Source organism: Arvicanthis niloticus, chromosome 5 (assembly GCF_011762505.2).
Source record: "Arvicanthis niloticus isolate mArvNil1 chromosome 5, mArvNil1.pat.X, whole genome shotgun sequence".
Lineage (NCBI taxonomy): Eukaryota > Metazoa > Chordata > Mammalia > Rodentia > Muridae > Arvicanthis > Arvicanthis niloticus.
This window is the reverse complement of record NC_047662.1, coordinates 102,860,216-102,881,008: the sequence shown is the minus strand read 5'-3', so window position 1 is coordinate 102,881,008 and position 20,793 is coordinate 102,860,216. Positions and strand designations below refer to the sequence as shown.

Sequence of the window (20,793 nt, the reverse complement as noted above, 5' to 3'; positions counted from 1 at the left end):
GAAGGAAACACTGACAAATTTCGACATTCATGAAGTACCTTCAGCATCCTTCTAAGCACTTCTGAAAAGCAGATGCATCCTCTCTCTCTGGCAAAATGTCACCATCACCTCAAAGACAAAGACAATCTTCCCCTTGAAAAATCTTATTTTTAACACACATTAGTATCACAAAAAAGGTCAGTGAGTTTGAAATACTTTGTCTTCTTGAGAAACAAGTAAGTCATCTTTAGGAGTGTGTCCTGCTCTTAAAGAGGACAAGAGTCACATTCCCAGAATCCAGACAGGCCAGCTCACAACCTTCTGGAGATCTGATACTTCTGGTCTCCTCCGGCACCTGTATTCACATGCTCACGCGTGCGCACGCGCGCGCGCACACACACACACACAACGTTAACAATAAATTCAGCTGTGTATGTGCATATGAACTCAGTGCCCACAGAGGCCGGAGGCACCGGATACCCTGGAGCTGGTTACAGGCAATTGTGAGCTGCACCTGAGGAGGGAGCTGAGACTCAAATCGGGTCCTCTGGAAAGAAGAGTAAATGCTCTTAATCACTGACCATCTCTCCAACTCCCAAAAAGAAATATCTTTAAAGAAAATCTATTCTTTTACCACGAAATAACCAGAAAAATGTCATATGAGATGAAAGGGATTTTTTTTTTACCAAATATTAGGACAATTCTATTTAAAGTCTTCGCCCTTGTAAAATGAACATATTCTGCATCTGTTTGTCTCCTCTTGACTTTGATTCTCACCTGTACCAGCTGGTATGAACAACAGGTAATAGGTTTTACATCTGAGTTAGCATGCTACTCTCACTCTAGAGCCGGTCTCTATTCCTGTCACAGTGACTGCTGCACACATGGCTGCCCATAGGCATAACACATTATTTTTTTAAAAAGTTACTTTTCTTGATGACCATGGCTTTGAGCTGAGGAGCTGGTGCACATGATCCACTCTTCTGGCTAGCACAGGGGCCATGAACCTTGGATGTCAGGTCACTGGGACATTTGCCAGCATCAGATAGGGTGAGAGTCAGTGTGTGTCCACTGTCAGGGATGCAGGGACCATAGAGTGCACCAGAAGAAAAAGACTATTTTATTAACAATGGAGGAGTCAGTCATAATGACAAGAAAGTGACCAGCAAAAAGCAGGTAAAAGGAAAATGGCCCCCAGAGGACAGTCAGACCCTATCTCCTGCTTAGGGACCCTTGGCAGAAATGTCCTGTGATCACACTGGAAAGCTTGAAAATAGGTTATTAAGCTCCCTAGTCTCACAGCCTAATGCAAGTAGATGGACTTTATCTTTTCTTTTTTAAGAATCTTTTTTTTCTGTAACTTGGTCTCAAAGAATGGCACAGCAATGAGCTGGATGCCCCAAGAATAGTTATTATCTTTAAATAACACAAATGGCCCAGCCTGTCTTTACCCTTATCCTATTTGGGGGTCAATATCACTGTGATGAAACATCATGGCCAAAAGCAAGTTGGGGAGGAAAGTATATTTGGTCTGTACTTCCACATCGTGGTCCATCACTGGAGGAAGTCAGGATAGGAACTCAATCAGGGCTTCAACCTAGAAACAGAAGCTGATGCAGAGGCCATGGAGGGGTGTTGCTTACTGGCTGTTCGTTCTGGCTTGCTCAGCCTGCTTTCTTATAGAGCCCAGGACCAATAGCACAGGGATGACACCACCCACAATGGGCTGCACCCTCCCCCACTAATCATTAATTAAGAAAATGCCCCCACAGGCTTACCTACAGCCCCATCTTATAGATGCCCCTCCATAAGAGAGGGTCTCTCCTCTCAAATGACTTTAGCTTGTGCCAAGTTGACATAAAACTATCCATCACAACCCTCAAAACTACTTGATTCACTACTTGATAAGAATTAAGAACATACCAGAGTGTTGGAAGGGCTTTTCAAAGGAATCACATTTTACAAAAAGAAAAAATAAGGGCCTTTGGGGCTGCTATACTTACAAATCTTAGCTCTTATCTTTATCTTATAGGAAATGTTTTCGAGGATGTCTCGTTACTATAAAAAATTTCTGTCTTTCTTTCTCTCATTTTGTTCTCTACATGTTCTTAAAATACAGTCCAGGCCTGGGACTCCCTATGTGGAGCAAGTTGGCTTCAATTGTGCCAATCTTCCTGCCTCTGCCTTCTGAGTGCTAAGATTGCGGGCATGTGCCCCTATGCCCTGCCTTGAAATTTAATTAAACATCCAACTAGAAATGGTATTTATCAAATTGAAAGTAATCACAATTTTCATGACAATCTTCATGCAAACATATTTCAATATTAAAATAAACAAAGTCCCACTGACTATAAATGGAATTGTCCCACTTTTTAAAAAATTATTATTGAAGTTAGTATACAAAGTCATGGTTTGCCTTCTCCTCTGCCATCTTTCTTGACTCCATCTTGCTGGTCTGCTTACCCCTCCCCCACATCCCCCTGTTTACCTTCATGTGCATTTCAGTTACTGACTTTTTTCCCCTTCCTTTCCCTTAAGACCTCTTCTTCCTCTGTCATAGTTCCCTTTCCAATTTCACGTTGTCACAGACTATGCACACACACAAGCACACACACTAAACTAGGGAGAGCATGTGAGAGAAAACACACAGTATTTGTCTTTCTGTGTGCACTTTATTTATTTTACTTAACATCATAATTTCCTTCTCCGTCCACTGTACTGTGAATGTCATAATTTCATTTCTTACAGCTGAAAAAGTTTTATGGTGTACACGTATCCTATTTTCTTATCTGTTCATCTGATGGCACCTGTGCTACCTACCTCCTAGCTGTTGTGAACAGTTCAGCAATAGAGAATGATGCACAGGTGCATCTGTGATGTACTTACTTATGAGTCCTTTGGGTTTATACACCCAAGAGTGTGTTACTGGGTTATAGGCATAGACTTTTTCAAACTTACTTTAATAAGGATTCTCAAATGCTTCAACCCTCTCCCCTATTCTAGCCCATTGTTCAGTGGTGGGGGAAAAGGATGGTAAAAAGGACAAGGGGACGTGGACCTGTTTAGAAGTAGTTCCTTGGGGTGACTCCAATCTCAATTTGTCAGGATACCAGCAGTCCAGTTCAGTAGTGTCAGGATGCCAAACACAAATCAGCAGCAGCACAAAATTGGCACGTGTCAGCAGGAGAGAACAGGATCATCTGGGAAAAAAAGTTCTCTGTCATTCCTCTCTCAACAGAGTGGAGATCAGCTAAGACTCAAGACCAACGGAGCATTACAAGGCCAACATGCAAGCGCGCCATCACTGTCCGCTGAATCTTCTTTAATACTCTCCCAGACATCGTGTGTCCTCCCACAGGTCTGGCCTCAGCAAAACACCACATGAGTCTGTACCCCATCGCATCCAGAAACTTCCACTTCGCTGGGTCACACGGAAGTTCTGTTTTTTAGTGTTTTCAGAAATCTCTGTGGTACTGTACCAGTTTGCAGTAAGTAAGGCATCCTCTTCTCCCCACACCCTCACCAGCATTTGCTGTCCTGTTTTTCTTCAATGTTAGCCGTTCCAGCTGGGGTGAGCTGGAATCTCAACCTACTTTAACATTCCTGTTTGCTTTCACTGTTTGTGTTTCTTCTTTTGAGAACTGTATATTCCATTTATTACTAGTCCATTTGTTGGCTGCCATATTTGTTTTATGATATACTTAATATTTTCAATTTGTTTTATGTGCACGAATGTTTTGCCTGCATCTATATCTGTGTACCACATGTGTGCCTGGTACCCCAAATGTCCTTGCTTCCCTTTTAAGGGCTTTAACCCTTCCAGACAGGCAGGATGTAAAGCAGACAGGCCTTGAACTCACCTGAGCATTGTTCTGAAATAATCGCACCATAAGGTGCTGGGCTTTCAGACTCCAACACAGGAATTTTGAAACAAAATACAAAAGAAAGTAGCACTGACTCCCAACTCACAAACAACTTGCTAGTGTGGCTACACTTGTTTCCAGAAGAAACCCCCTAGCTTTCCCATTAGCCCTTCCAGGGAACAGGTCTGAGGCAAGGGGATATGAACACCTCTCACCAGATTTACTGTCTTGTCTCCCAAAGTACTAAGCCTTCATTCAGTCTGCAGATGATTTTCCCTAGTAGATAGCCACCGTGTTTAACAAAGCAAACGTTTGGAACGCAGACTTAAACGAAAGATCTTCTGTCAGCAAACCACTCATTAGCCAAAGCGCCCTCAAATGTGTGTCTGAAACCATCAGTGTTAAGTGAACCCACAGAAGGACTCTGGAAGCAAGTCTCTCTTCTCCTCCCAGGCTAGTATCACGTCTCCCTCCCACCCACACACCCACCCCTCCCGAAAAAAATCCCTTTTCAGAAATAAAGCAAGTAGTAAATCAGAGCATGCCTGCAGCTTGTGAATTCAGTAAGTACAGTGATGGGCATTTGTTAAGTGCTTCTGCATTCCTTTCCCAGCCTGTCTCAAGTTCAAAACAACCATGCTGACTCTCTCTGAGTACACATTACACCCATTTCGCTAATGCAAAAATGCACCCAAAGTCCCAAAGAAATGAGACAAACAGAACTTCTTCAGGAACCTTTTTCCTTTGTGAGCTTTTGAAGATTATATGAAATATCACCCAGGTTTTTAAATTTATTTATTTATTTATTTTATTTACTTATTTATTTTAGATTTTTAAGTTGAGAAAAAACTTTCAGGTTGGCCTGAAGTTTGAAAGATAGTTGTAACCCAGTCACCATGACGATTTTTCCTAGGGAAAAAAAAACATGCTGGGTGTTGAGATGGCCATCAGAAAATCAGCTCTAGTTGGCTACGCTGGGAACTTGGGCAAAATTTTTATCCTGGTGGAAGGGCAACATAATTCTAGACCCAAAAACATCAAGATGGAATGGAGGGAGGTAGTTGGTGATGAAGATAGTTTGCTTATTTTGTCTGTGGACAGAAACAGTATATGTCAGAGGCAGGGGGTAGCTGAAGCAGGACTGTCAACAGAGAAAGGAGGCAACAAAGAAACTTCATTTTGAGAAGGCAATCACAGGGCCTGGACCCATACCATGATTTCTAAACTCAAAGTCACATACAGATAAAATATTCAGCTAGCTTATGATCTGGGAACACAAGCGGTAATTATAATGAGAATTTATTTAGATTTTTTTAAAGATTAACTTTTTTGAGTAGAAAGAAGGTTTATCCATTAAGAGCACTTACTGCTCTTCCAGACATCCTGAGTTCGGTTCGCAGCAACCACATGGGGGCTTACAACCATCTGTAATAGGATCTGACGCCCTCTTCTGGTGTGTCTGAAGACAGTGACTGAAAATGCTCAGTGGTTAAGGGTTCTTGCAGTGAACCTATATTTATTCCCATCAATCACATGGTGGCTTACAACTGTCTGTAATCTGGTCCCAGGATCTGTCTTAGCTAGGGTTGCAATTGTGTGTATAGACAACATGTCAAGGCCACTCTTAGAAAGATAAAAATTTAACTAGGGCTGGCTTGACAGATTGAGTCCACTGTCATCATAGCAGGAAGCATGACAACATGCAGGCAGATATGATACTGGAGAAGGAGCTGAGGGTTCTGCAGTGTAATTTGAAGGCAACCAGGAGAGACTGGCATCCATAGGCAGCTAGGTGGAAGTTCTCTTCTACAATGGGTGGAGATTCAGCATAAGAGGAGACCATCAAGCTCACACCCACATTGATACACTTCCTCCAATGAGGCCACACCTCCTAAGAGTACCACCCCTTGTGGGCCAAGTGTATTCAAACCACCACAGTATCCAACACCTTCTTCTGGCCTCCAAGGGCACCAGGCATATACATTGTACATAAATGCAGGCAACATACCCATACGCATAAATTTTTAAATGGTAATAATTTTTAAATTAAAGATAATGAAACTGGAGAAGCCCTATCACCTTGTGACTATGTCTGTAGAAGAGATGTCTTGGCACTTTTCATGTCATTATAAACTAATACCTGGCAAGAAGCAACTTAAGGGTTCAGGCTAATTTCTATTATGAACACTGATGTAAAAATTTTCAATAAAATACTAACATGCTGAATCCAAGAACACATCAAAGACATTATCCACCATGATCAAGAAGGTTTCATCCCAAGGATACATGGGTGGTGCAATATTAAAAAAAAATCCTTCAGCATAATCTACCATCTAAACAAACTGAAAGATAAAAAACCATGTGATCATCTAATTAGATGCCTTTGACAAAATCTAACATCTCTTTATATTAAAACTCTTAGAGAGACCAGGGATACAAGGCACATACGTAAACACAATAAAGGCACTATACAGCAAGCCAATAGCCAACAACAAATTTAATAAAGAGAATTTTAAAATAATTCCACTAAAATCAGGGACAAGACAAGGCTGTCCATACTTCATATTTATTCAATATAACACTTGAAGTCCTAGCTAGAGCAATTAGACAACTAAAGAATATCAAAGAGATGCACATTGGAAAGGAAGAAGTCAAAGTATTACTATTGGCAGATGATCTGATAGTATACATAAGAAACCCCAAAAATTCTACCAGAGAACTCCTATAGCTGATAAACAACCTCAGCTGACTGGCTGGATACAAAGTACCTCAAAAAAATTAGTAGTCCTCCTTCACACAAATAAAAAACAAGCTAAGAAAAATGTTAGGGAGACAATACATTTCACAAAGATTACAAATAATATAAAATATCTTGGTGTGACTGTAACCAAGCAAGTGAAACACCTGTATGACAAGAAGTTCAAGTCACTGAAGAAAGAAACTAAAAAAGATATCAGAAGATGGAAAGATCGCCCAGCTCAAGGATTGATAGAATTAACAAACTAAAAATGACTGTCTTACCAAAAGCAATCTACAACTCAATGTAATTTCCATAAAAATTCCAACAAAATTCTTTATTAATCTTGAAAGAACAATTTCCAACTTCGTATGGAAAAACAAAAAAAAAAAAAAACAAAGAATACCCAAAACAGTTTTGTACAATAAAAGAACTTCTGGAGGCATCACCATCCCTGACCCCAAACTGTTCTACAGAGCAATAATGATCAAAAACCACATGGTACTGGTACAGAGACAAACATGTTAATCAATAGAAGACTAAGAAATAAATCCACATGCCCTTGTACACTGGATTATGACAAAGAAGCCAAAAGCATACAATGGAAAAGGAAGGACATCGTCAACAAATTGTGCTGGTCTGACTGCATGTCTGCATGTAGCAGAATGCCAATAAATACATATTTATCACCCCGTAAAAACTCAATTCCAAGTGGATCAAAGACCTCAATGTAAAATCAGATACAAAACATCCTATAGAACAGAAAGTGGGGAACAGCCTTAAAGTCATTGATACAGGAGACAACTTCCTCAACATAACACTCATAGCCAGAATTTAAGATCAACAATTAATAAATGGGACCTCACAAAACTGAAACGCGTCTGTGAGGAAATGACATCATCATAAGGACTACCAAACGACAGCCTAGAGACTGGTAAAAGATCTTCACCAACCCTGTATCTAACAGAGGACTAATATCCAATATATATAAAAACTCAAGAAGTTAGACACCAACAAACCATATAACCCAATTCAAAAATCAGGTACAGAGCTAAACAGAGAATTCTTAACAGAGGAATCTCTAATGGCCAAAAAAACACTTAAAGAAATGTCCAGTGCCCTTAGTCATCAGGGAAATGCAAAACAAAATAGCGCTGAGATTCCACACACCCATCAGAATGGCTAGGATCAAAAACTCAGGTGACAGCACATGTGGGCAAGGATGTGGAGCAAGGGGAACACTCCTCCATTGCTGGTGAGATTGCAAACTGGTACAGCCATTCTGGAAATCAATTTGGCAGGTTCTCAGAAAATTGTGAATAGTTCCACCTCAAGACTCAGCTGTACAACTCCTGCGCATATATCCCAGCATCCCACAAGAATGCTTGCTCAACTATATTCATAGCAGCTCTATTCATAATAGCCAGAAACTGGAAACAACCTAGATGTCCCTCAACTGACAAATGGATTAAGAAGATGTGGTTCATCTACACAATGAAATACTATTCGGCCATTAAAAACAAGGACAACATGAATTTTGCAGGCAAATGGAAGGAACTTGAAAATATCATCCTGGTGAGGACAAGCATGATATGCATGCACTCCCTTGAAAATTGATATTAGCCATAGAGTACAAGATAACCATGACCCAAAGAAGCCAAATAAGAAGGAGGGTCCAAGGGAAGATGCTTGAATCTTTCTTAGAAGGGGAGATAAAATAGATATCAGAGGAAGGGAACCAGGTGGGAGAGGGAATGTGGAGGGGAACAGGGCAAGGGGATCATATGTAGGGAGAGCAGGAGGCAGAGAACAAAAATCGGTGGTGAAGGGATCTCTAGGATGTGCCAGAAACCTGGGATAGGAGGAGGCCCCAGGAATTCTGTAGGGGATACTCTGGCTGAGACTCCTGGCAGTGGGAAATATGGAGCCTGAAGATGCCACCTCCTGTAGCCAGGCAGGATTCCCAGTGGAGGGATAAGGACAGCAACCCACCCACAAAGCCTCAACCCAAAATGTGTCCTGGCTATAAGATGTACAGAGGCAAAGATGGAGCAGAGATGAAGGGAATGGCCAACCACTGACTGGCCCAAACTGTGATCCATCCTATGGGCAAGAACCAATCCCTGACACTGTTGATGAAACTCTGTCATGCTTGCAGGAGTCTAGTATAACTGTCCTCTGAGAGGCTCCACCCAGCAGCTGATGGAAACAGATGAAGAGACTCACAGTTAAACACTAGGTGGAGCTCACGAAGTCTTATGGGAGGGTTGAGAAAGAAAATGGGTGACCCAAAGAGAATAAGGGCTCCTAAGGAAGACCCACCGTCAATGAACCTGGACCCTTGAGGGCTCCCAGAGACTGACCCACCAACCAAGGAGCATACGTGGACTGAAGCTGGAAACACACACACACACACGCACATGCACACACACACACAAACACACGCACACGTAGCAGATGTGCAGGTTGGTCTACATGGGTATTCTACAACAACTGGAGTGGGGGCTGTCCCTGATGCTGTTCCCTGCCTGTGGATCCTGTTCTCCTAACTGGGCTGCATTGTCTGGCCTCAGTGGGAGAGGAGGTGCCTAATCCTTCAGTGACTTGATATGACAACATGGGATGATATGGGCAGGAGGAGAATTGAAGGGGGGGTTAGGGAGGAGCTGTGTGAGGGGGAACTGAAGGAAGTGGGGGCTGATACAGGGATGTAAAGTGAATGAATAAATAAATAAATAAATAAATAAATGGAAAACAAGCAATTTAAGGGAGGAAGAGTTTGTCTTAGAGATTATGTTTTTTATTTTATTTTATTTTATTTTATTTTACTTTATTTTATTTTATGGGACAGAGCTTATCTCAGTGAAGAAGGCAGGAGGGATCTAGCTGTGTGGCAGGAGCATGGTGTGACTGACTGGTCACATTGCTCCTGCAGTCAGAGAGCAAAGACTGATGAACAATGGTGTTCACCTTGTTTTCTCAGTTCTGTTTTTAGGCTCAGACCCTATCAACCGGTGGGATGAGGCCAACCACAAACAGAGTGGGTCTTCCTCCACAGCTCAACCTTTCTAGAAACACCCTCATAGACCCAGAAGAGTGTTTCCATGGTGATTATAAATCCAGCATGGTGGCAGTGAACAGGAGTCATCACAACTATAGCATCATTCATGGTTTCAGACATCCACTAGGCCCTTGGACCTAGTATCCTCAGAGGGGTAAGAATAGACTATGATTTTATGTTTATCTTCAAACAGATTAAAGTGCAGTGAAGAAGTGAAATTATATGAGATTGCAAACTCTGAATGTGGCAATACAGAAGGAGAAACGGGATGTGAGCTGGTCCTTTGTGAAACTCCCTAGAAAACCCACTGGCCAAGTGTGAAGACTATAAAATAAATAAATTCAAGTAAACTTTTAAAGAAGCTAAACTTGTTTCCATATGTTGTCGCTTAAACTGCAGTAGGAATACAGTACACTTCTTACTTCTGCCTTGTGTAGAAGGCTGTAATAAAAATATAAGCCCTGTCAGTTTCTTATGATGCAGACCAAACTGTTAAAGTTAATTGTCACCCCATAGGAAAAAAGACTGCCAAAGAAACCAGAGGGTGTGTTTGTCTAATTTAACAGTAAACAAGATTTAAGTGCAACAAGCTAACAATGCCAAAGTTAAAGTATGAAAGTGAACGTGAAGAAGGATAGAGCAGCAGCCCTCACGAGGCCCCTTCATAGCCCCTTTGTAGCCCACACCAGCCCCCTTCTCCAGTTGAGTTCAGATTTCTTTTTCTTTATTCTTTTTCTGTTACCATCTTCAGGTGAATTTGACCCTTTGGAGTCCCAATCAAATATCTATTCTTAGTTGGTTTTTATTCAACAAATGCAACAGGCCTAAGCGAGCTCTTCTGACAGCCAGCTTCAGGGAAGCCCAACTCTGCAGATGCCACAAAAGTTCAGTCTGCCTATTTAGGTTCTGGGAGAACAGAACGGTGGCTAAGTCACAGGGCAGAAGCAGTCTACTCTTGTGTCCTCTGGTTCAATTCCAAGGGTCTCTGCCTCGGTAATGAAATCTTCCTTGGACCTGGCCAGAGAGCAGTCCAGACAGACAGACAGACAGACAAGGGTCCAGAGGCCCTAACCGTGGCTGAAGGGACTTCAAGGGCTAGAACTGGATGCAGTCTTCTATAAGGACTGTGACGGTCCTCCCCTTGCCAAGCCACTCATGGTCTACTGACTTGAGAAAAGAACTGGAACAAGCACTTGCAGGAAAGAATAACTCCAGATAGAGAGCATGCAAGTACCAACTCAAAGGGCCTCTACCGACTCACAAGTACAAACGAACCATGATCCACAGAAGCATTTCCAAATCCAGAAAACCAATTCAACTAGGAAGTCTAAATGCGTAGGAAGTATAGCGAAAATGATTCAGTTACTTTTACTGAACCTATAAGCAGAGCTGTTTTTAATAACCATTCTCCAAAACAATGGCGGGAACACATTAATAGATTCTATAAATCTGTAGACGCTGACAAGAGGTGGAGAAAGATTCCAGTAGGCCTGGTTCTACACGAAATACTATAAAACAAACAAATGTCAGGGTGAAGAGTGAGAGTGGAGCTGGGTTGAGGGGGTGGGAGGTGGGTCTGGGGTTGAGGGTGGGGCTCGAGGCTGAGGAGCAGACTCAGGGCATATGCAGGGCTTCTGCAGCGGGCACGTGGAGTCAAAGTAACCTGAAACAGGTTTTACTTGGCCAGTGCATTCGGGAAGACTAAAGCCTTCCTTTATGCTGCTGACCTGGGTTTTCAATCATGACTCAGAAAGGACCTTAAGAGGGAGCTAAATTGATTAGCAAACTGTATTAGAAAGGAGAGTTCAGGTAGAAAATATTTTGGCATATAGATTGACAAACTGTCCCCAGCATAACCCTCTAAGATCCACAGGTACACACACACACACACACACACACACACAGAGGGGAGGGTGAAGGGGAGAAGGAGAGGGAGGGGGAGAGGGACAGAGACACAGAGACACAGAGACACAGAGACACAGAGACACAGAGACACAGAGACACAGAGACAAAGAGAGAGGGAGATGATATTTCTTGTTTTTCCTCTTCTGGAAACTTCTAGATGTCCCTCCAAATCCATTTTATCTTGTCTCCATGCAATCTGAAACATTCTTTTAGGCATGAGACTAAAACCCCAGAGGAGGAATCCCAACATTTCCAGCTAACCCCTCATAGCATGAGCCTAAATAAAGTTCTCCCTCCCGACACGTGCCTCTTGTCAGGGCATTGGTCTCAGTGAAATGAACAGTAACAGATAGAGCCTGTTGGTACCAAGGAGTGAGAAAAGCCCCCGGTGAGCTGTGCCAGCTCTGGGTGGCCAGTAATGCTCTGATGTCACAGAGAGCCACTATGATCATATAATGATCATATATATGACCCACAGCTGATCATATAATGCACTGTCTGGGCTGTTTTGTGTCCTTCTGTGCAGAGAGCTGTTTGGTGATCTGTAGGACTTGGTGGGTGGTGGTTAGACTCGGTGGTTGGTTGTTGGATCGGATTTGAACCTTGGCGATTGTTTGGATTTGGACATTGAACATCAGCTACACTTCCAGAGTGAGTTCTTTCCTGTGTTTTCTTTCCACAAGCTCAGAGGTTTGATTTTCTGTTTATGTGACTTTATTCATTTTGGGGCTTTGCTTACAACTTTACCTTTTGTTTTTGTTTCTTTAGGTTTTTCATTTTTTTGGGTGTGGATTAACATCCATCCATTTTCTTTCTTCCTTTCTTCTTTCCTCTCTCTCTCTCTCTCTCTCTCTCTCTCTCTCTCTCTCTCTCTCTTTCTTTCTTTAGTTTGGTTTGCTCTTCTTGATTTGTAGACTGATTTTCTTTGTGTGGACTTGGCTAACCTGGAATTTTCTCTGTAGACCAGGGTAGCCTCAAACTCAGAGATTCACCTGTCTTGCCTCCTGAGGGTTGAGATGAAATGTGGGGAGAAACCTGAGTGGCATCGCTGCCTGCCAACATCCACATTTCTATTCCTGACTTCTATTTGACTCTGTCACTTTCTGTTACTCCCTATCTCGTCCTGCCTCTTAACCTCCAGTCACCACATAGTTCCCCTTTCCTTTAACACAGCCTCAAACCACTGAGCTCCTGCAGGTAAGGAAAATGGTGGCGTTTATCTGTTGGGCTACATTACTCTGTGTAACACAGTGACCTCAAAGTACATCCATTTCCAGAAAAATGACAAATTTTCATTCTTATTCATAGGTGCTGTTCGACTTTTGCCCCCATCCTGTGTATATACTGTGTTTATCTACTGGGGCAGCTTGCATTTACCCATGCACTCTGGGTAAAGCTATCTTGAAGTTCAAGTTTGAGTTTTTACTCAGTGCTTTGCCTTCATAATGGATGTCTTCGGTAAGCTTGTCAATGTTCTGTCCTTTGGGATGGGGATCCTTGTTCTCCTGACTAAAATGTTGTCTTCCATTGCCCTTGCTGTCTTTCTGCTCTGAGCCTTCTTCCTTCTTTCCATCCACTGTGTTTGTCTTTGCTTTGTTCTGCTTTCCCTGTGCCCCTGAGGCATGGCCAGACATGTCTTTGGACGCATCTCTGACTTTGAATCTTAGAGTCTCTAGCAGTAAGCTTGCCTAGAATTAACTCCAATGTGTTTCCCCTGCCACCTTTCTTGCTCTTGCTCCTGGAGACTCTGACCAAGAGAAGGGGAGTATGCTGTCAAGGGAGCTCGAGGCCAGCTGCCACGAAGGGAACACCCTGGCACGTGATTACTACATCCTGGGCACCTTAGACAAAGGGTCCTTTGCAGAAGTCAAAGTGGCTCTCCACCTTATGACCCAGACAATGGTCGCCATCAAAATATTGAATAGGTGCACAAAGATGGATTTCTTAGTTGTTTCTGAGGTTGAATTAATGAAAACTCTTCATCACAGTAACATAGTGCAGTTACTACAGATAATTGACACAAGGCACAAAACCTACCTTGTGATGGAATATGCATCCAAGGGATCCCTGCAGAAACACATCAACAAGTGTGGGCGTCTACAGGAGGAAGAGGCGCGGACCATCTTCACAGAGCTGTCTTTGGCCATCGACTATATCCACAGTCAGAATATTGTCCACCGAGACATCAAAGCCGAGAACATCCTGTTGGACTGGGATGGGCATGTGAAACTAACTGACTTTGGTTTAGGCAAAAGACTGGCCTCAGGGGAACAGTTTAGGGGGTTCTGTGGTACCCCACAATATTGTGCTCCTGAAGTATTCCATCAGAAACCATATGACGGCCTTCCAGCAGATATATGGAGCCTGGGTGTGCTCTTATACTACTTAGTTGTGGGTCAACTTCCTTTTAGAGAGAAAGTGCACTCCAAGATAAAGTACCTGATCCAATCCCAGAACTATTGGATCCCATGTCGCCTCTCCCCAGACCTTCAAGACCTATTGAAGAGATTATTTACACTAGACCCCACAACAAGGCCATCCATCAAAGAAGTATTAGCACACCCATGGCTGCGCCGTGATCAAGGCACGTTGACATCCTCAGAAAAAATCCCTCAAGTACCAGAGCCCAACATTGCTTTTGAAATGTTTTTAATGGGGCATAAAGTTCAAGAGCTCAGATATGCATTGAAGGAACGGAAGTATAGTCGTGCCATGGCAACGTACCTCATCCTCAAAAGAAAGGGTACCCTCTGGCCCCAATTTTGTTACGATGCAGGGCAGGGTGGCACACTGGACCCTACAAAAGCTCACAGCCTTCCTTGTTCTTTAAGGGGGGGAAGCAGTGCATCTACCATTCCCACCTTCACTTCTCCCAGCCACTCTGAGCTGCCTGGGCTTGGGAGGAAAGGCCATAAGAGGAGACACAGTGTGCCTCCCACCCTTTCTTCCCTCAAGAGTAGCTTCCTGGAAAACACCTCCCCACTGCAGGGCTTTATGCCTCATGTTGGAAAGGACACATTCAGAGAAAAGGGGGGCAGAATAAGCTCTACAACTTCACCCTCAAGAAAAAGAAAGGAGACAACAACAACAATAACATCATCTTCAGGAACCACAGGCTCACTGTTCACTCTGTCCCAAACCTCAACCGCTGAAAACACACAAGATGGGACCAGTGAGAGCTCTGAGGCTTCGTACGCATATAGCAGCACATCCTCCTGGGAGTCTACAACCAGCAGCCCCTTCCCCAGTAAGAAATTCCAGGAAGAGAATACAGGTTCCAAATCCTCCCCAGACTCCAGCACATCTTCCTGGGTGTCTATAACCAGCAGCCCCTTCCCCAGTAAGAAACTCCTGGAAGGGAACACAGGCTCCAAAACCTTTGAAGACTTCAGCTCATCTTCCTGGGGATCTACCACCTGGACTCCCTTCCCCAGCAAAAAAATCCAGGAAGAAAATACAAGCACTGAATTCTTCCAAGACAGTATTTCACCCTCCTGGGAAATAGACCATCATGGGCCTCTCCCAATGAGAAGGTGGGGATGGAAGGGCCTGAAGAAGAGGATCTCCAAAGCCTTAAGAAGACTCTGTTGCTGCCTCCCAGCGACAAATAACAATATCGTGGCAGCCAGTGAAGAGTGCTTCAGAGACTCGGGCTGAAACAAGTAGGTGGGGTGTGATGGGAAAGGATACACTCTCTAGTTTCTTCTTCCCTTAATGTATTCCAGCATGCACACTGAGGGGGTTGGTGACATTGTATCTATCATGCCAGAAAGAAAATCCCATCCTGTCCTCCCTCCTCTGAGGAATCCTCCAATGCTTGAGCTCCATGTAGACAGCAGAGGATAGTGACCCAGCGCTGGGCAAGGATGCTGGGGCAGGTTGGTGAAGGGATCAATGGAGCATTTGGGAGGAATCAGCTTAAGGGCTCATGTCAGCATGGAGCCAGCACAACCATGCACAAGATCTGCAGATTTCTAGTAACGTTTCTTGTGTCTGTTTCAAGTGCTGTCAGAGTCCCCCTGGTCCCAGGAGGGTGATACCAGAAAGTGGAGAGGAGCCAGCTGAGGATACAGACAGGAGCATGGAGGAGATTGCCAGGTAGGAATTTCAGGGGGCTGTGTGCCAGTGGGAAGATTTGTCCATACTGCAGGCTAAAACTAGAGGCAAAATGTTTTCCCCTGAAATCTGAAGAGAGATTCTGGGAATAAGGTCTGAGCGATATTCCTTCTGCCTATTTCCTGTAGGGAGTTCCCCACAGGGCAGCAGTCCCAGAACAGCCGTGGCCCTGCACATTCATCTTCACAGCACCCAGAAGCCCCTGGAAGAAGCATCCATGGACTGCTGGTGATTCCCAAAAGAACTGAGAAGAAACATCAGACTGCAGAGAACCTCCATGCACAGTGAGGATGTCAGCTCAGCTGCCTGTCTCCAGGTGTACTTGTAAGCTGAGCAGACAATGGTACTGGGGGCAGAGGAAGGAACTCAGAGAACCTGACCTGTTCCATGGGTCCAAGAGTTATGTGTCTCCAGGATAGAGGCAGCAACAGAACTGAGAAGCAGTGAGGGTCCAGCTGGAGTCCGCAAGTCAATCCAGAGTCGGCAGACAGAGCTCATCCCCACAGTTCTGCTGCAGGCCTCCATAGCCTCCTGACTACTGCAGTCACAGTGAGATCCAGAAGCCCTTACTAAGCTCCCAGCTCTAGTCTCTGATTGTGCACGTTACAGTCACACTTGAGTTATTTCATGGGTATTCCTTAAATTTGGTTGGACATGCAACACACACACACACACACACACACACACACACACACACACAGTCTATAGTGTTGATGTTTTCTTGAAGTGTAGAGAATCCACATTTGAAACAAGGTAATTTCATAATTTCAGTGACTTTGCCTTCTGGAAACAGTCCCCCACATCAGTTTTCTCTTGTCTCCACTCCCTTCTGACAAAGTAACTCCCTATTCTCTGGCTTTCTAGGAGTCACGGGAAGCCAGGATGGGCCTTGTTCCCCACTTTGGTCCAGGGTACCCAGCCATGCACAAAGTGATGCTTACCTATGGACTGTCTTTTGAAGAGACCCAAGGTGAAGTCTGAAGTGCATGCCACCTGAGTCCAGAGAAGGTGCTGGTAAGAAGTATTGCAGTGGGGAGCAGGGAAATGTTGAGGGGAGAACAGATGAGATCCCCTGATATGACAGTGTGGGGTTTCCTCTGGGTGACCCATGGTGACTTGCCCCATTTCCCCCAAGTACAAAGACCCAGAGACCCTTCTGTTAAAGAGGAACTGGATTCCTCTACCCTCTGACCCCACTCTCTCCTGCAAACTATCTGGTGTATATTGATGTTTTTTATACAGGTGGCTACTGGCATGCTCATGTCTTTGCTAACTCTGCCACCCCTGCTTCTGCTTCTGCTGCTGCTTTTGCTTCAGCTGATGCTCTTGCTGCTGCTCCTCCTTCTCCTGCTGCTCCTGCTGCTCCTGCTGCTTTTGCTGCTCCTGCTGCTTTTGCTGCTGCTGCTGCTGCTGCTCTTGCTGCTGCTGCTGCTGCTGCTGCTGCTTCTGCTCTTGCTGCTCCTGCTGCTGCTTCTGCTCTTGCTGCTCCTGCTGCTCCTGCTGCTCCTGCTGCTCCTGCTGCTCCTGCTGCTCCTGCTGCTCCTGCTGCTCCTGCTGCTCCTGCTGCTCCTGCTGCTGCTGCTTCCTTATGTCCATTCCTGGCTGGGAAGGGCCAGGGGCTTCTGGGGCCAATCAGTGAGCACTTCAAAGCCTGATGCTCTGGAAACTGCAGAAAACACCAGTAACATTACTCAACCTAGAACAAGGCTTGCAGCCAGTCTCACCTGCAGGCATATGGGAATTGCTACCTTTTCAGCACAGAAAACCTGGGTGGAAGAGAGGCACATTGCTGCTGCTTCCTGGCTTAGGCCATCAGGAAGGCGTAGTTATTTATGAGGTCATGCACAACTGGACTTTCTGTAATTCTTACCAAGTGCTTCTTTGTTCAGGTCTTCTTGAGCCTCTTTTAGAGGCTCTTACATTTTTCCCCCTGCCAGTAAAATCTGTCCACCCTCTACAGTTGCCTGACTTCTCTTCCTAAAAAACTAAATTGGGTCATGTCATTCCTTCTTCTTAAAGCACTCACATCCCTTAGCTCGGATGGCTTCTGTGAACCAACCACACTAGAATCGACTGGGGAGCTCATTATGCTGTCACCTCCTGCAGCATCCATCTTCTTGGAGAGAAGTCATAGGGGTCTTCAATTTTAATGAGGTCCCCAGGTGATTTTTGGAAGCACTAGTGGTAGAGAACCACTGTCCAGCAGGAGAGAGCCCAAGCTTCTTGGGCAGAAGTGAAAGGTCCCTGCCCCTCTGGGGATGATTGCCTCAGTGTCCTCTACTCTGTATTTTGTGCCCCCAAACCAGTCACACTGGATTCCTCACTCCATCTCAATACTTCAGCTCCTCCCATGCTTCAAGGCCTTCTCTATAGACTGTTCCTCCGTGTGATGGTTTGCATATGCTAGGCCCAGGGAGTGGCACTATAAGAAGATGTGGCCCTGTTGGAGTGGGTGTGGCTTTGTTGGAGTAAAGGTAGCCTTGTTGGAGTAGGTGTGTCACTGTGGGCATGGGTTTAAGACCTTTACCCTAGCTGACGCCATCTATGTCCACTGAAATAAGACCTAGTCTCTGGAACCTTGCTGAAAGGGCCCCTACCTGGTGCTGCTGACAACCCCCACAGTCATCAAGGTAGATGGCATAGCTGACTGGATACATGCTTCCCACGTGAAACCAGTGACCTGTCCAGCCCCTGCAGATCACCCATCTTGGAGTATAAAGAAGACAGACCATCCCTTAAAGCTCAAGATCACTAAACAGGCCAGCAAGAATGAAGATCCTCCTAAACCTTATAGATGTCCTAATCCTACCACACCAGTCAAGACTGGCTGCCATGCCCAGCCCACATCAATCCGCTAAACTAACTTGCTTGTATTGTCGACCCTAACTGGCGATGAAGTAGCCAGAGTGTCTCAAAGTCACCCCCCCCCCTTGTACTTCGTGGCCAGATCTGGTGTTTTACCCTTGCCAGTCCTGGCTGCTGGACTGGACTCTTGGGATACCCCCACTCACTGTGAGTCCAACTTCACCTTACATGATAACTCACAATGGGCTCAGGACGCCATGGTGGGGTGTGGTAACAAGTTTTCCCACTGTGCCCTACAGACTTGTGATTTCTGTCTGCCCCAGGGACACCCCCAAGCCCAGTAGGTCAGAAATGTTTAGATGTGGGAGAGTAGACCAATTCTATTGCAAGGCTTGGGGATGTGAGACCACCAACAGGCCCATTGGAAACCATCCTCTTCCTGGGACTTAATTACTGTCACTAGAAACTACTTTCCCCAGTTGTGCTAGTTATAAACAGATACAAGCATCCCTGCGTGAGAGCTCAGGAGCCTGTAATCCTGTACGGGTTCAGTTTACTCAGAAAGGAAAAAAGGTCAGAGAAGACTGGTTAAAAGGAAAAACATGAGGACTCCGGATATACATGTCTGGACATGATAAGGGACTCCTTTTTATAGTCATTGGGCCCACTGGGCCCAACAAAAAGAAAAAAGAGGCCATGGGGATCCCCCATGAGTTACCCCAACCCAAACTCCCTGGCACCTACCCAGAGAAAGCCAGCTATGGATAGAACCACCAACAGCTAGGGGGCACCTCCTCTCAAACCCTCTGAACTAGCCCCACTGACAGGACTCATTAATAAAACCTTTTTTGTGCTCAATGGGTCTAGACCTGAAGAGACTCGATCCTGCTGGCTCTGCTATGATGTAAACCCCCCCCCCCAATTAGGAGGGATTGCTTTTACCTCCCCCACTGTTAGTTTATCCAATAAATCCTTGTCCTGCCGTTGGACCCAAAAATCAGGAGCAGGACTAACCCTACAAGAAGTAAGAGGTACAGGACTCTGCCTTGGTCAAGTCCCTTCTACACATCAGTTTCTCTGTAAGGAGACCAATTCCTCTCCATTAACTGCTTCTTACATAGTCCTGCCTGAGATCGGGTGGTGGGCCTGCTCCATTGGACTGACCCCTGCATCCACCTCACGGTCCTAAATTTATCTAAAGATTTTTGCATCCTGGTACAACTGGTGCCCAAGCTACTTTATCATTCTGATGAAGAAATGTTAGACAGGTGGGACGGTGGCTATCGCGCCAAGCGGGAGCCCATTGCCGCCCTAACAGTCTCCCTCCTATTAGGTTTAAGTGTTGCAGGAGCGGCAACGGGAGCCACCTCCCTGGTGTTACAAGGAAAAAATTATCAAGAGCTCAGGCCTGCCATAGATTTAGACACAGAAAAGCTCAAAGAATCAATCACCCACCTCCAAGAGTCGCTGACCTCCCTTTCTGAGTTAGTGTTACAAAGCAGGCGTGGATTAGATCTCTTGTTTCTCCAAACAGGGGTGACTCTGTGCAGCCCTTAAAGAAGAATGCTGTTTCTATGCAGATCACTCAGGAGTGGTCAGTGATTCTATGCCTAAGGTCAGAGAGGGACTAGCTAAGAGAAAGAAAGAGAACAAACCCAGAGCTGTTTGGAAATACGGTACCACAGTTCCCCCTGGTACACCACTCTGGTTTCCACCCTACTAGGACCCTTGATAATTTTACTTTTATTACTAACCTTTGGCCCTTGCATTTTAAATCAACTGATAGCCTTTATTGAGGAACACATAGGTGCCATCCAGCTGATGGTCCTACATCAACAGTATCAACATCTAGGCACTGACAGCCAGGCACAAGATTTCAGTCAAATAGCTTCTAGCTCCAAGATTGGAGCTATATACAAGAAAAGGGGGGGGATGTAAAGTCCATAGAAAATTACCCCCTGACCCCTTCCCTTCCCAGAGGGATGAGGCCACACAGTCCCAAGGAAAACCACAAGATCCCTCCCTCTGCAAAAGGTTGAAGACACATGGTTCCAAGAAAAACCTTGGGTTATCAGACATATGGAGCTGTCTGACAACAGATAACTCCCCGTTAGAGGGTCCCCCACAGCCCATAAATGCCAACCAGCCAGTTTATCACCAACACGCCTGCCCTGTTCAAACTGTATATATGCTTCTCCCCGAGTAAATTCTTGACCCCTTCTCCTGTGTGAGCAAGCATCCCCAATGCATTGGACTAATTAAGTCCTCTTGCAATTGAAGCAGTTGCCCTCTGAGAGTTTTCTTCTTGGTGACCCAGTAGTGTGGCC

General features: G+C 44.9%; 1 protein-coding gene across 1 annotated transcript; it reads left to right on the top strand.

Annotated features, from left to right (window-relative positions):
• Positions 1 to 13,312: 13,312 nt before the first annotated feature.
• On the top strand, positions 13,313 to 16,341 carry LOC143442488 (sperm motility kinase Z-like). The gene is made up of 2 exons (XM_076935190.1): positions 13,313 to 15,643; positions 15,790 to 16,341. The coding sequence occupies exon 1, from the start codon at positions 13,313 to 13,315 to the stop codon at positions 15,200 to 15,202; it is 1,890 nt and encodes a 629-aa protein (XP_076791305.1). The 3' UTR covers positions 15,203 to 15,643; positions 15,790 to 16,341.
• Positions 16,342 to 20,793: the final 4,452 nt, after the last annotated feature.